The following is an 18,786-nucleotide window of genomic DNA, read 5'->3' as shown; positions in this document are numbered from 1 at the left end:
ATGTACACCTATGTGCTGAAACTGCACACCCCCACATCCTCAACTATATAGACCTACATGCTCAAACCACGTACACACCCAACCCTCATTATTACATATGTACCATACACCCCGTCTACTGAATTCCTCCTGGCCACCACTGCCACCTATGGGACATTTTCAGCCAAGTGCACAACGAGACACACCCACCCCGCTAACATTAATACGACAGCCATTGATCCTTACATCTAATACGCACACACACACACACACACACACACACACCTTCATTACATCACCCATATCCTAAGTCTCAAACATCTACTTTATCCTGACATGCGTACCCAACAGCACCCTTAATGAAGGCCACCACACACCTTACAACTGTTCGCGATCCGATTTGGTAACAAATCGCGTTTTGCTCATTTTCTGAAAATGTGAATGGAACATATCATTTTATTTAAGGTTAAAATTAATTGAAATAATACTAATACAACCATTTGAAAGACCCAATCGTACGACTGCTATATGACGTCATTACGACTAGATATTAAATTTGCTTTTATTCTAAGAAGGATGATAGCATAGTCACATATTTGAAAATAGGTATTCGTACGATGATTTAAAACATTACACAGTAAGATATTCCAAGTCTCAATATTAGCATCAAATTCTACTACAGTTAATTCTGAAATCGGGTCGCAGACCAATCGTAAGGTGTGCGGTCGCCTTTAAACACCATCTGGACATTTCCTGACGGCACTTGTCATCTGTACAGTTAATGATTTTCAGTGTTGACCCCCGACCCGCCCACTGAACATAAATGAGAATAGATAGATACCTCGGTAAAATCAAGGTTTTGCATGCTATACAGCATACAGAGTTTCTGTCATATTTCATTGGAATGTTGACTGTGTTTACTTAGTTTACCGCCAAACCTGGATATAGTGATTTTAATTATTCAAATATGCTGAATATTTTATTCAAGGTATAAGGATATATAAGCGATATCAGCCATAAAATTGATCAGAGTCCGTGACGAAAACTAGGTTTAGGTGCATTTTCATTGCTTCCCCAAAGCTTTCCCAAAATGCCAGACATTTTGTCGGCATATAGCCTGAAACGGCTTCCTGGTCTCTGAACAATAGGCCTAGCAAAAAGTAATAGCAGGAATAAGCGAAATATCTTCGACACGAGAGAACAAAAGATGTACAACACACATGTCTTGATCATTGCATAACAATCTTTTTTTTTTTTATTGCAATGTAGGCCGTCTACTGTGGGACACTGCACTATATTCAATTTTATAACGGAATGAGATTTAATGACAACACGTTCGCAGACACGTTTTGCAGACCAGCTTCGGCTGGTCTCTGTTCTGCAAAGTTTACATAGGTGTCCGATTCGGTGTTGATTGTAATCATCGTTGTGTACTGTCCGAGCTACGTATTTCTTCAGTGTCCTTTAGCTTTGCAAACACACCAAGCTTATAAAGTCAGCACTGTAAGATACATATGTCACATAACCTGACAGCTCAGTGTAGGCCTTGCGTCGGAGGCTGAAACAAAAAAGGGACAATTCTTGCCTATCTCGTTTGTTTCCACTTCACGTCTTTATAGTGTAGTTCCAGGATCTGCAATAAACCTAGGCCAAGAAGATGGAGAATCCAGTAAAATTTGACCCGATGTCATTCGAAGATGAGGCTGTCTTGCATAAGAACTGGCAGAGTATTGAGGAGGTCCGGAGTTCGAATCCCATCAGAGGTGTTACAGCGACATGCAAAGGGGCTGACAAAGTTGTTGAAGTAGAATGGGCTTCAGGAGAAAGCCAGATATACCCCTGCATTTGGCTCCGAGACCATTGTCGTTGTAAACTCTGCTTTCACGCATTTCACCAAACTCGACTTACAGATTTTATGGTAGGTTCGATTGTCTTTTTTACTAAATAATTTCACATAAAAATACGATTCGACCAATCAGAGATGTAGTGGTGCACTTACCCTTATACGAGATAAAAATGTATTTTTGCTTTACCCCGAAATTTAGTTAACTTTGTAGGGTCGCATTGTTTAGAGTAATGCGGGATTACTTTTTGCATTAACCCAGAAAAAAATATGATCAGTACAGATGCATTGTATATTTCCATGAATCGAGTTCACCCTTGGTCAAATATTTTGCCTCTCTCTATCAAATACCTACACCATATTTTATTCGGATTTGAGGTGCATAATTCCCTTAGATATTTTTCGTTTCCATTTGTACAGTTTGGTATATGGTAAGATAATTATGTTATCACAAGATAACTGGTTAATGCAAACTGGAAATAGTGTGAACGTATGCATTTTTCGTTATTGCACGGTTGACTTAATATGGAGGGAAAAGGGACTATTATACCCTCCGAAAAGGATATGTTGGATCCACACCTGCATGGATATATGAGTTTAGTAAGATAGCTGTAAAAACGGGACTTTTAAGTGTTTGCCACCATATCATTTTGCTTAAACACTCTTCTCATAAAGCTATTAAATTATTGATTATATGCCGAACCTTTCGAATTAATTTCAGATTGCCAAACTATTTGCTCAGTCAGTAGATACCATTTAAAGCTTAATCGAGTGAGATGGTAAAAAAGGGGTAAGCCCATATGCATGAAATTTTTATACGTAATCATGGTAATGATTGATACTTATTTTGTGAAAAGTATGGGAGTTAGTGGGAATCTAGAGATCTCTAGCTATAATAGGCCTCTTTACTATTGATTCAAATTTATGCATGTTTGTTCCCTTCGGAAATATTACATCTTTGGAAAAGAAAAACGAAATATCATGAACAACAGATATACAGATTTTTAAAGTATCTTACAAAAATAATTGTTTTATTGTGCGTCTCATTTTTGCACCCAATACGCTGCGATGATCTTAGTAATGAATAGAACTACGATTATTGTAATCCAGATTGCAAAAAAAGGTTGTTGCTACGTCGATAAATATTTCAGTAAGCTTGGGATTTTTTAGCAACACAATTACTAAATGGCAGAGGCTTAATTTGCAGCAAAACTTAATATGTTGGTAAAAATGTCTAATTGAATCAAATCATCTGTTTGGCAAATCCTATTCTAGGAGCAAGATCTCGACATCGGCGTCAAGAAGGCCACTGTGAACGATGACGACCAGACAATTGACATCACGTGGTCTGATGACCACCAGAGCTCATATCCTTCCAACTGGCTGTTATGTAACCGCTTCGATCAAACGGATGCGGATCCTATTAGGGGTATCGAATCTGAGTACTGGGATGCAAGTACATTGAAGACAAACCTCATGCGCCCCTTTAAATTCGAAGGTAATTGGATGTAATGTAAAATCTGTTGAATATCGTAAAATGACATAATTCGGTGTTAATAGACGATCGTATATATTGTGGTGAAGAAATTACACCTTTGAATGTGAACATTGAAACTAAAATAAAATATAATTAAATTAAATATAATAAAAATGTTAATGAATAGCAACGGAAATTTGTCATGACATCACTTCTGTGCGTTTAACAGCATGCCTAAGAGGGATCGTTTGGAACTACGTAAATCTATTGGGATTAGGAGAAATTCGACTTAATAGAAGAGTTATGTCTTGAGTTTAACAAAAATAATTTGGTCCAAAAATTTCTTCGACTGAGGCGAATATTCGACGTATGGCAGGTCGATAAAGGTAGAATTTCCTGCACAGCAAAAACTGTGGTGTTAACCGGTGTACATAGAGGACCACACCAGTTATTTTACACAGGTGTTAAATTGGTGGTGTTAGTTTTACACCTATAGGTGTTATTACAACACCTATGGTTGTTACATTTACACTCTTTGGTGTTATGTTCAATCTTTAGGGTGTTATTTTAACACCTCAGGGTGTGGTCCTCTATTAACACCAACTGGTGTCAGTTTTAACACCACAGTTTTTACAGTGTGTATTAACAGGATTGAACAAGTCCTGATGTGAGATCCTTGATAACGTCTTCTACATCTATGTTATAGTTTTAACATTACATGTTTCAAATTTAATAGTTTAACTTTTTGCATGATAATGCCGTCTTTTAAACTTAAATCAACAATTTAAAATTTCGTACAAATGTCTTGAGTATTGAATGAATGATTTCTGGCCGAATGAATGGATGGATAAATGAACAATTATACTATATTCGTTGCTCAACAATACTCGTTTATAATGTGTATGTGTTAGACCATATTATGTGATTTTTTTGTGTAAATGATAATGGTCGCTTACAACTAAATATACCTTTTGTTCTCCCCCCTCCCATATTAAATCAATCAGATATTATTAACTCAGATCAGGTATTGTACGACATGCAAATGCATCTGAAGAGTGTAGGTCTGGTTTTCATACAAGACACACCCACTGATAAAGGTCACGTGATGGATCTGAGCGAACGAATTGGCTACATCTGTGGGACGTCATACACCAAGTAAGGATACACATACGCTCTTTGAAAAAAAATGTATTTGTTTTAACAAGAAAAATAAAAAAAGGGAAAATGTTCATAAGTTGCCAGGATCTCCCACATTCCTTCCAGTATGGAGCGTGGTTACAAAGAGAGAAGACACTTTTCATCTAAGGTTAAATGTTTGGTACAACTTACGGAAGGGGCATGGGTCCTTTTTACCCACCACCACTTCCACCCATCCCGTTCTACTCTTGACGGTGTTGTACAGAGGTAATTGTAGTCATAGGGATTACTCCCATGATCCAATAAAAATAAGCTATACAGAAAAACAAATGAAAATTAAAACAAATATATATATTCTAACATATGAGATTTAAAGAAAGGAAACACTTACAATATTTCACTTATTCATTCATTTGTGTATTCAAAAAGAGCAATTTTGGACATCCTTGTTGGTATGCAAATAAGAAAGAGGATATTAAAACACGCTCACTATATCTTTTCAATATGTTTTTAAAGTGATCAGTTGTTTAATGTAATAGCCATGTCTATATTTTTCCCTTCAAGGACATTGGTTTGAGCAGTAACAGAACGTGTTGAGTCATTATCATTCAGTCTATTGTGTATCGATGGAGAGCTTGTTTATCATCAAAGCTTGTAAAATTGAAATGTTTGATGTTACATACTGCAATAAAAGACAATAAATGAATAATAAATGAACGCCTAGCTTAGCCGGGTAATATAGGAGCGCCTTGAGCACCTAACAAGGTGGATATGTGCGCAATATAAATACCCTATATTATTATTATAATAAAATAAAAATATAAATAGTGATTCGGTGTCTGACATCATTAGGTTCCTTATTTGCGTAAAGGCGAGGATGTGCTTGTTACTGTTGCGTACAAGATGCATTGGCGTGTATTTAAACGGCTTGCGCGCGCCGCCACCCCCCCCCCCCCCGTCATCAACACCAACGGAGAAAAAGAATAGAAATTAAAATGTATGGGCGGCTTTGTTCCCTCCCACCCCATCACTACAATGCGTTTCCAAAACTGAGAAAAAAGGAATAGTAAGGGGATATCACCGCGATTATTTAGAAATATTCCCCCACGCCCATGTTGTGCAACCTCATAATTTTAATTTTCCCAGTATTAAGGTTTTTAATTGCAGGCATTTCACAATTTGACATGGTTATGCAAACTAAACTGGCTAAAAAGATAACTCATCACATTCATACAGAGTTAAAGCAGTGTAAGTTTTTGTCATATACCGTGAGTTTCCATTAATTCATTTCTACATAGGTAGGCCTACATACTTTTTTTCCAGCGAGACGACCCGGACATCCTATTTAGTTATTTCGACCCGAGTTAACGTTGTAAATTAACCATTTTGTTATGATTTTTTTTTATTTATATGTTTGACCATGATTCTGTCATATCTCGCTTATTACACAAGTATCGAAAAATGTTATGCATCAAGTCTATTGTAAAGAGAAAAAGGGTCCTGACTTATACGATCCCTCTTTATTTCGATTCTATTTCTTCCACCACTTTGACTAGGACGACATCACAAATCTACGGTAAGAGCGAATGGGCTTTCGGCCATCCTTCATATGGATTGGAATTCCGACCGCTGCACTCAGATTTTTCCTTTATTGATGATCCACAAGGGGTAAGTAATATATATAGGTGACGCTTATTAAAAAAGGGGATTATGCTCTACTGGTTCGCAAGAGATATCCGGATTAATTTCCTTTTAAAACGAGCCATATTTCACACAAATCAATTCGTGGTGACGTATAATTGGATTATTAAATCTGGAAAATCGTATGCCAACGTTTATATGGCAAGTCTTTATGGGCATCATTCATTCAATTTTAGATATCAAGGATTCCCATTTTGTATCATCATAAAACATTTTTTTTCCAAATCGCTTTTAAATCTAGGATAAGATTTTTTTGATATAGTAGGGATTCATTTCTCGATATCGAAAAATCGTTTTTATTTCGTCGGTGCTAGAACGAACGCAACACCACACGTGCGCAAAAGACGCCCAATTGTGTAATGGTGTTTCTGCGCGGGGAAATTGTTTCGCGAAGGGTGTTTTTACTATACGACTTGCCACGGTATGCGCTTTATCAGTTACCATTTCTATTTTCTTTTCTACCTCTATACAGGTTGTAGCTGTGCAATGTGTTACTCAGATCGATGGAGAGGGTGGTGGCTATTTCTTTGTAGATGGTTACAAGGCGGCTGAAGATATCAGGAAATCAGATCCCAAGGCGTTTCACCTTCTCACTAAACCCTGCTGGGAGGGACGTGTTAAAGGCTGGGTTGTCAGTGACAAGCATTACCACCACAGCGTCAGTGCACCTATCAAGTAAGTGACCCACCTTTTACAAATCCTGTGTGTGGTTAGTCTTCAGCGGCCTTCCATTCCGTTATTTGTTACAAACTCATGATACTTTTCTTTAGAATACTAGTAAATACTTTGTCTATCCATCTGAATCCAGTTTTGGATATTTTTCATTCTATTAATCTATCAATCTATCTATCTAATTCTCTAACTTTTATTTGAATACTCTACTCTCAAATCTCCACTTTCTCGCCTATCCAATTCCTTTTCTTCTTCTTTCCACTGTTTCTATAACACTCCACATGGTGTACCGTAAAACCACATCACCGATTGTACATGCCACCATGCAAACCTTCAAACAACATCTAACTTTTATTTATCTACTTATCTACTGATTCTCGCGCAATGCATAATGACACTCCCACCTCCTTCTTTTTTTCTTTCTTGGGCATCGATCCTCGTTCAGATAAACCTAACAGATATAGGCCTAGTATTAGCTATTGAAAATACATGCATCTACTGGGAGCAAATTAGTCCATAAAATTCACAACCTAAATCACCCCCTTTTCCCAATATCTTTAGACTCAACGATGAAGGTGAGGTTACAAAGCTGACACTCTGTGATTTCTGGAGGACGTCTGTCATGAGACTTCCGGTCGAACAAGTAGGGGATGCGTACCGGGCGTTGAGGGCGCTGTATGATACTTTATACCGCAAGGATCATGTATACACTCACAATCTCAAGCCAGGTAATTCACCAATATGTAACCTTTAGTCATGATAAACATCCATTATGAAAACACGAATATACCTTTCTCGATCATAGACAAAGATTCTATCATCCCAAGAACACAGAGAATATGGTCAGTTGCTACTTTGTGCTATTTTTTGGGGTTTTTTAAATGTTTTTCTCGGAAATTATCGTGCGTAAATATATACAGTATATTATATAATGAATGGAGAGAACAATGGTAGGCGCAACTTAAATCAAGGTTACCCAGAGCTATCAAGCCTTTGGAAAAAAATTGGTGATGCCGAAAACATGTCTCTGCCGGGAATCGAACCCGGGCCCCCGGCTTTGAACGCCGGTGCCTTAACCACTAGGCCACAGAGACGAGTTAGTGGCTCTGGCGACCGTCAGATAAACAGATTTTCGACACCACCACCAATTGAATTTCCTTTGTCGGGTGTAGGTGAGTTTTAAAAAATGAAAAGACGCCATGCCTCTGCTGAATCAATGCTATTGCTTAGAATACATGAATGGGAGAAATTATACAAATGTGAGGAATCATACATGTACAACAGCTTTGGCAACTCTTGTATCTTAATATGTTGTGAAAGAAATGAAAAAAGAGAACAGTGGTAGGCGTAGCTTAAATCAAGGTTCCCCAGAACTATCTGCCCTTTGGAAAAATTGGTGATGCCGAAAAATGCTGGATCCAAGCTATTGCTTAGATACAGTACATTGATCCAGCTGAGGCATGGCGGCATGTCATTGTTCAAAACTCATCTACAGCCGACAAAGGAAATATCTTTATCTTTCGCCCATAACATGGGCATTTATATTCACCAAAAATTGATTTCACGTAAATGTTTTTTTCAACAACGATTAAAACAAATAATATTGGTGCAGAATTATATTCAAACTTTGTAGTTCTAGAGTATTGCTTCACGGTTTCATTCAAAAGCCAACAATGTATTCTGACAATGCTCCTTCCATCTTCAAAGTTACTCAAAATGGTTAACTCTTGGTTTAAATTCATCCAGTAATAATGTCGTTTCAGTCTTGGACCTTGTAATTGATCCGTTTGATAATATATTGTTTGTGTATTTCGTTTTCTGGGGCTACGGGTGAATGGGATGATTCTTAAATTCTTTGGTTGTTATGATGATTTTAAAGTAAGGAAGGATGCATACATGATTCTGATAATTTCTCTTCCATTTTCCCCTATAGGTGACATGTTCCTAATACACAACCATAGGGTGCTTCATGGCAGAGAGGAATACCATAACACGAAGCCCTCTACAGTTCATCTGGAGACAGGTTACTTCAACTGGGACAGCTTCGATACCCGGATGCGAAAAGTGAAAATGAATTTGGATAATAAAAAGAAAGAGAAAAGTATACAATCAATTCGTAAGCCGAATGGCGAACAGAACAATGGCCTTCCAAGATAACCGATTATTTTATATAAACAAAATATGAAATGTGGTTTCAAAATATTTATTGAACTGTACACGGCATAATCGCATCTCTACTTATAATGTGATATGAATTTGTTTATTCATCACCACTCAATATACATATCGAAATATATACCGATTTTATCACACTATGAGAGCAGATACCGCCCAATGAACAATACAAAAAAAGTTTATGAAAATTATAGACGATGTCTTTAAGTCAACCAACAGTCATTAAACTAGTTAGTAGCTCTGGCAAGCTCGCTGAAACCGACATGCATCAACACATTGAGTGGTAGAACGAGTTTAGGGAAATAAAAAGTGTATTGGGCAAGGATGACGAGAGAATCTCGGATTTACTGAATAATCATGATAATTGAGCGCGAAATGCAAGCTTCATTAGGTCGACTGTAGTAATTACCTTATATGGACCCATGTTGGGGTCATGGAGAACAGAAAACGGCCCTCATCAATATGAATAGATATCTTAATGTTAATGCTAACCTTTGTTCCTTTAGAAGTACATTTACTAACTCGGATAATGCTTGATGTATTATTGGTATTTTTATTTTCGATGCTACAACATTAGATAACATAACAGGTACTTATATAGCGCTTTACCAAAAATATGATCAAAGCGCTTTACAATGAATACCTAATAATACCAATAATGGAAATTACATCAAACAGCACTTAAAAAATATCTATCTACGGGGACTGGTGCCTGATCTTAATGCCCTGTTCACCCGCAGTTTAAGGAACTTGCCCAGAAACATTGCATCTGTCTTTATGCTCTCTTTCTACACTTTATTTTATTTTATTTTATTTTTTTTTTTGGGGGGGGCCATTTATCAAATTTTTGAGAGAGTGGGGCACGATCCTCATTATTTGAGTACAGCTCAATATTGATAAATCTTTGAAATTGTAATTAGTGTACTTTGTCATGTTTATGCATGGAGATGAATAAATGTAGGTTTTTGTTGAAAAGAGTTCAAGAAACATGTGTGCATTATCTTTCTTGACTAAAGGCTGATTATTTCTTTCTAAAACCAATTAGGTCGTTTCCATCAATTCATTCTAGGTTTAAATGATGCACATGTGTGTTTTGGGCCCCTCAGTGTAAAGCATTTATTCCCCCCTCCTCCTTCTCATCCGTCTTCTTCCTTTTCTTCTTATTCTATCTATCTTTCTTTCGTTCGTTCCTTCTTTCTTTTTCTTTCTTTATTTCTGTCTTTTTTTTTTTTTTTTTTTTCTTTCTCTTTCTTCGTCTCATTCTTATTTTGCTGCTGCTGCTGCTAATGATGATGAAGAACAATTTCGTTTACTCATATCTCTCCTCTCACACAACATTCTATGTCCAAGGTTGGATTCCCCTTTATCATGTTTATTGTAAAAAAAATAATATGATTGACACACATTCAATGATTGTAATAATGACGGATGTTCTATTTGTGGGAGACACTGTAGATAAACTATCATAACTGCATCTGCAAAGAATTGAATATGTCGCTTTCCATATTTATCGTACTGCAGTTTTCAATAATCCGCACTCTATGCCCCCAATATTCAACGTTAGAAGAACAATTTTAGTCAACTATATTCCAGATTTTGAATGTACTCAAACTGATCATGTTCTACATTCAAACCATTATTGTTTGCTTTCTATCAACACAAGTCATTACTGTGGTTTTGATTTTTAAAACCCATCATGCTTGTTGAATACGTCACTCCACAATCGAAGGACAATATCAATCTAGAGAAAATGAGAAAATTTCAATTTTTTAAGAATGGATTCTGTTTTACATTGGTTCCCAGATGAGCCACCGTACCCGTATATTCTTTGAATGTCATTAAACCAAACCAATATCAACAGTTTTTTTGTGGTTTTGAATAATCTACATCGGAGGGCAAATATTCAGTCTAGATTGAAAATGTACTGCATTGCACTTTTACCTGGTGCATTATACTTGCACTATATTATAAAGACTAATGCTAGAAATTTTCTCATTACTCCCATTGAAGACAAGTCGTTCACAACGGCATTTTCATTCCTATTGACAGCCATAAGCGTACTTACTGCTCATTTTCATTTAGAATTCGTACTTTCTTTTGAATCGATTTATTGACCAAATAACATTAAGGAATTCCAAGGAGAGTATGCATTTTCTACACCGGATCGCTATTTGTAAAAGACAGTACAGGATATGGAGACATTACTTGTTCAAGCAATGCAGACTAACAGGGAATAGTTACCAAAACCGGAAAGTACATGATCTAAAACCAGGGGCGGATCCATCCTTCGCCGTTAGGGGGGAGGGACGATCAATTTGCACCCATGTTTTCCCCGATCTGCAACTCAAAGTTGATTTTTGTTTCTTTTAAGGGGTAGTCCTAAAGTCTCTTTTTAGCTTTATTATTCTTGATAGAAAACAACATAAATATGCAATGATTTCATAAGCCTTATATGAATAGTGCGAGCGCGAGCAGAAAGTTTTAATATATGTTCTGGCCTGATCTTAAAGGGACCTGTTAAGGACTGTTTGTAGTTACCCATGAAAACATTCCGACTTAAAAAATGGCATTCTTAGCACTTTTTGTAATCATGAACGGGTAAGTATATAACTAAACAATTGATGCGAGCGGGGAAAAATAGATTTCAGTCCTAAAAATGGGACAATCTATTCATGTTTTCTGAATCATGAAAAGGGTGAGTAATTCGGTATCTTCCTACATTAATGATACGATTGCGGGGCGCGAGCAGAATTTTTTTTATGTTCCGATCTGAAAAGGAGTCAACCACTGTAAGAAAATTGTGAAATGGATTTGGATCTCACTAGCTATTAATAAATGATGTAAGCTCGAAGCGAGAGCTGATTTTTTTTTATATCATTTTGACCCCGGACAGGAACAGCTGTCTAAGGACATTGTGTCATCATATGAAAACGATGATTATCTTCCTATTCCCTTAGCGAGATGAAACTTGTCGATATTCCATCCTAAAAGGAAAAAAGGGATAATTCAGTTATTAGAAACAGTTCATGAAAATGTTATCTTTTTTTATTAATCTAATAAGCCTAATGAGTACGCGAAATGTGTTCACATTAAGGCATGAAAATTGGTAATTCGAGCATTTTTATAATGATGAATAGGTAATAAGACGATGCAAATTCTTCAATGAAGCATACACACTCATGAGTAGTTATGGGAGAGACCTCATACCTAATTGACCTTTGACCTTTGACCGCATGACCTTTGACCCCAACTTCCGGTCACTGTTGACCCCGTGACCCCACCTTCCGGTCAATCATGACCTTTGACCTTTGGGTACGCGGTAAACAGGAAATTGGATAATGGAGCGCGGGAAGCGATTTTAATTGGATAATGGAGCGCGGGACGCGATTTTAATTGGATAATGACTCCGCGTGGGGACGCGATTTTAATTGGATAATGACTCCGCGTGGGGACGCCATCTTAATTGGATAATGGCCAGCCACAACGTCACCATGAATCGGTATTACGACACAGTTACGCAACCACGGCCGTGATGTCATATCCCAGGGAATTACCCTTTACCCGGTATTGCACCACCGTGGCGTCATCACCGCGTATGGGTGACCTTTGGTCGACCTCATAACACGATGCAGCGACGTTGCACGGGCATATGATACGATGCACAAAAAACATTTATACATGCAGTTTCCTATCGAAAAAAGGATCTTTCTCCGCCTTCCAGCGGATATGTCAATCGCCACGCATGACGTCACCGGCTACGTAAGCACCGTGATGTCATCCCAGGGAATTACCCTTTACCCGGTATTGCACCACCGTGGCGCAATCGTCACGTATAGGATACGATGCACGAAACAGACGTATGATTTCTACACAGTTTCCTATTGAAAAAATTATCTTTCTCCGCCTACCAGCAGGTATGTCAAGTGCCTCGCGGTTCACGAATCGATCGCCCCATGCACGACCAACGCCCGTCATTGAACTTGGGATATCCTATTCAAGGTGAAAGCCGGCTCTCTCTGTCTCTTATTACAACAATTATTGGTAATCCAACATGTGATTATAATCATGACATCTCAAGCTCTACTCATTCCAGACTTTCCCCCATCAAAACTCTCTGACTTTTCCATACCGTTTTGTACATACTTTTCATTTAACTCACATGACCTGCACGGCTCTCTGACCCGCAAAAGTATGTATATTGAAACCCGTAGACGACTCCTTTCAATCAACTTCATTCATCCGCAGTACAGATGGTGATAACATGAAACACTATACAGTCAAGGATGATTCTTTATTATTACTATCATTTATTCTATTCCATTTCAATGTAGATAGGTTCAATTAGTGTATAAACAGCAGATTTTGATACAAAGGTAAAAATAATGTAAGATATGTTCTCAAATTACGTTGTCACAACAAAATAATTAACTGTTCATTGTTAATATTAAAGTGAAGTTCTCGTTTTTTTCTTTTCCTTCGCTTAACTTATTGGATTGTAACACATGTCTATGGATGGCATTCAGAAAATATGAACACAATGAAGTTCAAACTGTCATTTATGCCCGCATTTATGTTGACGGCGTTTTCTTGGATTATTCGACAAGCTGATGTTTGTGCCTTTAGTTGTAGGTTCCATCTTCACCCTCCGTTTCTTCTCCACCATCATCATTATCGTCATCGTCACCTTGATACTGGAATAAACCATCGAATTGTGAACCATGCCTGGCTAACACTCTCTGTACGGCTTTCCGGAATTCCATGCCATTCTCTAATCTTTCCGTGAGATCGGACACGATTTCACGATTGATGTCAGCGTCTTCGAGGTACACGTTCTGCTGCAAGAACTGAGAGTACAGATCGAAAAAGATGCGTTTGACTGCCCACATTAGTTTCACGTGAGCCTTTGCTTTAGCGTCTTCTTCTTCCATTCCTTCTGAGATGTATTTCTGATATTTTTCGTCTCTCAAGTCCTTGGTGGCCGTCATGGCTTGCTCTAACCATCCTCGATAAGCGAGGTTGTCTTCAGTTTCTTCCATGTTTGCTGTCATTGACGATTCGTGTCCATCGCTTTCTGATACGCTCGTTTCGGAATCACCGTTGGATTCTTCAACTCTTTGCATTTGAGAGGATGGGTCGGATTCTTCATCTTCACTCGTTTCTTCTCCAGTATCATGCTCAATTTGTTCATGCCTCTGCATGTTATATTTCCTACTAAAAGTTTTATCGCATCGTGAACAAGCGTAACGGTTGGACATATCCAATATATTCATGCTGACTCGATGATTATTTGTTGGGAAATGAAGAAAATTAACGTTCAAACTTGTAATTATACGTAATCATGAAACGCGCGCGAAGGTACTTTGATTCTTACGGATTTTTACGCATTCTTACGGATTCTTACTCATTCTTACTCATTCTTACGGATGTTTACTCATTCTTACTCATTCTTACTCATTCTTACGGATTTTTTACGGATTCTTACGGATGTTTACGGATTCTTACGGATGTTTACGGATTCTTACGGATGTTTACGGATTCTTACGGATTCTTACTCATTCTTACGGATTCTTACTCATTCTTACGGATTCTTACGGATTCTTACTCATTCTTACGGATGTTTACGGATTCTTACGGATTTTTACGGATTAATCAATGCTTTCATATAATCTCAAGGAAAATATGTTCATCCACGCTAGAATGACCCATGCAGCATGGGTCATTCCAAATAATCTCAAGGAAAATATGTTCATCCACGCTAGAATGACCCATGCAGCATGGGTCATTCCAACGTGGATCCGTAAGGATCCGTAAACATCCCTAAGAATCCGTAAGAATCCGTAAGAATCCGTAAGAATCCGTAAACATCCGTAAGAATCCGTAAGAATGAGTAAGAATCCGTAAGAATCCGTAAGAATGAGTAAGAATCCGTAAGAATGAGTAAGAATCCGTAAGAATCCGTAAACATCCGTAAGAATCCGTAAACATCCGTAAGAATCCGTAAAAAATCCGTAAGAATGAGTAAGAATGAGTAAGAATGAGTAAACATCCGTAAGAATGAGTAAGAATGAGTAAGAATCCGTAAGAATGCGTAAAAATCCGTAAGAATCAAAGTACCTTCGCGCGCGTTTCATGATTACGTATAATTACAAGTTTGAACGTTAATTTTCTTCATTTCCCAACAAATAATCATCGAGTCAGCATGAATATATTGGATATGTCCAACCGTTACGCTTGTTCACGATGCGATAAAACTTTTAGTAGGAAATATAACATGCAGAGGCATGAACAAATTGAGCATGATACTGGAGAAGAAACGAGTGAAGATGAAGAATCCGACCCATCCTCTCAAATGCAAAGAGTTGAAGAATCCAACGGTGATTCCGAAACGAGCGTATCAGAAAGCGATGGACACGAATCGTCAATGACAGCAAACATGGAAGAAACTGAAGACAACCTCGCTTATCGAGGATGGTTAGAGCAAGCCATGACGGCCACCAAGGACTTGAGAGACGAAAAATATCAGAAATACATCTCAGAAGGAATGGAAGAAGAAGACGCTAAAGCAAAGGCTCACGTGAAACTAATGTGGGCAGTCAAACGCATCTTTTTCGATCTGTACTCTCAGTTCTTGCAGCAGAACGTGTACCTCGAAGACGCTGACATCAATCGTGAAATCGTGTCCGATCTCACGGAAAGATTAGAGAATGGCATGGAATTCCGGAAAGCCGTACAGAGAGTGTTAGCCAGGCATGGTTCACAATTCGATGGTTTATTCCAGTATCAAGGTGACGATGACGATAATGATGATGGTGGAGAAGAAACGGAGGGTGAAGATGGAACCTACAACTAAAGGCACAAACATCAGCTTGTCGAATAATCCAAGAAAACGCCGTCAACATAAATGCGGGCATAAATGACAGTTTGAACTTCATTGTGTTCATATTTTCTGAATGCCATCCATAGACATGTGTTACAATCCAATAAGTTAAGCGAAGGAAAAGAAAAAAACGAGAACTTCACTTTAATATTAACAATGAACAGTTAATTATTTTGTTGTGACAACGTAATTTGAGAACATATCTTACATTATTTTTACCTTTGTATCAAAATCTGCTGTTTATACACTAATTGAACCTATCTACATTGAAATGGAATAGAATAAATGATAGTAATAATAAAGAATCATCCTTGACTGTATAGTGTTTCATGTTATCACCATCTGTACTGCGGATGAATGAAGTTGATTGAAAGGAGTCGTCTACGGGTTTCAATATACATACTTTTGCGGGTCAGAGAGCCGTGCAGGTCATGTGAGTTAAATGAAAAGTATGTACAAAACGGTATGGAAAAGTCAGAGAGTTTTGATGGGGGAAAGTCTGGAATGAGTAGAGCTTGAGATGTCATGATTATAATCACATGTTGGATTACCAATAATTGTTGTAATAAGAGACAGAGAGAGCCGGCTTTCACCTTGAATAGGATATCCCAAGTTCAATGACGGGCGTTGGTCGTGCATGGGGCGATCGATTCGTGAACCGCGAGGCACTTGACATACCTGCTGGTAGGCGGAGAAAGATAATTTTTTCAATAGGAAACTGTGTAGAAATCATACGTCTGTTTCGTGCATCGTATCCTATACGTGACGATTGCGCCACGGTGGTGCAATACCGGGTAAAGGGTAATTCCCTGGGATGACATCACGGTGCTTACGTAGCCGGTGACGTCATGCGTGGCGATTGACATATCCGCTGGAAGGCGGAGAAAGATCCTTTTTTCGATAGGAAACTGCATGTATAAATGTTTTTTGTGCATCGTATCATATGCCCGTGCAACGTCGCTGCATCGTGTTATGAGGTCGACCAAAGGTCACCCATACGCGGTGATGACGCCACGGTGGTGCAATACCGGGTAAAGGGTAATTCCCTGGGATATGACATCACGGCCGTGGTTGCGTAACTGTGTCGTAATACCGATTCATGGTGACGTTGTGGCTGGCCATTATCCAATTAAGATGGCGTCCCCACGCGGAGTCATTATCCAATTAAAATCGCGTCCCCACGCGGAGTCATTATCCAATTAAAATCGCGTCCCGCGCTCCATTATCCAATTAAAATCGCTTCCCGCGCTCCATTATCCAATTTCCTGTTTACCGCGTACCCAAAGGTCAAAGGTCATGATTGACCGGAAGGTGGGGTCACGGGGTCAACAGTGACCGGAAGTTGGGGTCAAAGGTCATGCGGTCAAAGGTCAAAGGTCAAAGGTCAATTAGGTATGAGGTCTCTCCCATAACTACTCTCATGAGTTATTCGAGTGTTAATGTGGATGTGTAACAAGGGAATGAGAATGAGTATATGAGGTGCGTGCGTGAGTGAGAATACGGATGTGCATGTGTGTGAGAGTGGGTGTGTGTGTGTGGGAGGGTGTGTGTGCCTACATGATGCAATATTCGAGATATGTGTGTGTGGCCGTGTGTGACTATATAAAGCGCCGTCTGGGTGGATGGGTGTGAGATTGGGGTGGGTTTGCAAAATTAAAAGTGTGAGCTGCGCGTGTGGGTATGTGCGAGAGCGATTGCGCCTATAAATGCATGGGTAAAGAGGTGCACCTGTATTCCATCATTATAAACCAGGGTCGCTAGAAGCGGTGGGTGCCGCAAGGCTCAGTACTCGGGCCTGTGTTATTCCTGTTGTACATCAATGACATCTGTGAATGCATCTCATCACCAATCAGACTCTTTGCTGATGACTGTGTGCTGTATCGCAAGGTCAAGACAAGAGCTGACCACGCAATTCTCCAGCGAGATCTTTCAACATTATCAGATTGGGCAAAACTGTGGGATATGTCCTTCAATGTCAAGAAGTGTGCCCGCATGTGTATCTCATTGAAACGGCAACCCTTGGCTTGCAACTTTACCATCAGTGACCAACCTGTTCCAACGGCAACCTCCTGTAAATACCTCGGTGTGACCATCACAGACAACCTGAGTTGGAACTCCCATGCACAGAAGATATCCTCCAAAGCTGCTCGTACTCTTGGAATCATACGTCGAGCATTGGGTAAATGTGACCTGAAAGTGAGAGACATTGCGTACAAGCAGCTTGTCAGACCTCAACTTGAGTATGCTTCATGTGCATGGAATCCTCACATACAGAAAGATGTAAACATTATTGAGAACATTCAGCGTCAGGGTGCTATGTTTGTCCTTCATGACTATAGCAGAGAATCCAGTGTAACATCGATGTTGTCAACTCTTCACTGGGATACTTTCCAACACAGACGCCTTCTTAGCCAATGTGAGATGTTCTACAAAATCAATCACAATTATGTTTACATCAACATGCCACATCAGATTAAGTTAAGCAGCAGTTCTCGTCCACAACGTTAACAACACACTGGACATCAGCTCAAGTACACCCAGCCTTTTTGTAGAGTGAACTGCTACATGTACAGTATGTTCCCAAGAACCATCCGTATTTGGAATACTCTCCCAAACGCTGCTGTAACTTCGACCTCTATAGCTGGCTTCTGGGGAGCAACATTGCCTATCATTCAGCAAATGTTGCCTTCCCCTCCCCTTAAGATGCTGTAAGAGGGACACACACGCACCACCCGCACACTGCACCTAGCACACTGTATATAGTGCACCAAGAATACCACCACAGGATCACCACATCACCTGAAGCACTGGCAGCACCTGACACAGCACAACCCTCTCCAGGACAGCGTGTACGCTTTTTGGGAGAGTACTTCTTCAAAGGTTCAAAGGTGGGGGGAGATTCTACCCCTCCCCTTCCACATACAC

At 39.0% G+C, this 18,786-nt stretch overlaps 1 protein-coding gene across 1 annotated transcript; it reads left to right on the top strand.

The window, feature by feature from the left end:
* The first annotated feature begins 611 nt into the window (after positions 1–611).
* Positions 612–9,961, top strand: LOC129268908 (gamma-butyrobetaine dioxygenase-like). Its single transcript, XM_054906374.2, has 7 exons — positions 612–1,897; positions 3,098–3,320; positions 4,304–4,454; positions 5,993–6,104; positions 6,610–6,812; positions 7,371–7,537; positions 8,743–9,961. Exons 1-7 carry the CDS (start codon positions 1,637–1,639, stop codon positions 8,964–8,966), a joined length of 1,341 nt encoding a protein of 446 aa, XP_054762349.2. The 5' UTR covers positions 612–1,636; the 3' UTR covers positions 8,967–9,961.
* Positions 9,962–18,786: the final 8,825 nt, after the last annotated feature.

The sequence above is a fragment of the Lytechinus pictus genome, chromosome 9, assembly GCF_037042905.1.
Source record: "Lytechinus pictus isolate F3 Inbred chromosome 9, Lp3.0, whole genome shotgun sequence".
Classification (NCBI taxonomy): Eukaryota; Metazoa; Echinodermata; class Echinoidea; order Temnopleuroida; family Toxopneustidae; genus Lytechinus; species Lytechinus pictus.
Note: the sequence above shows the minus strand (reverse complement) of the source record. Positions and strands in the feature narration are given on the sequence as shown.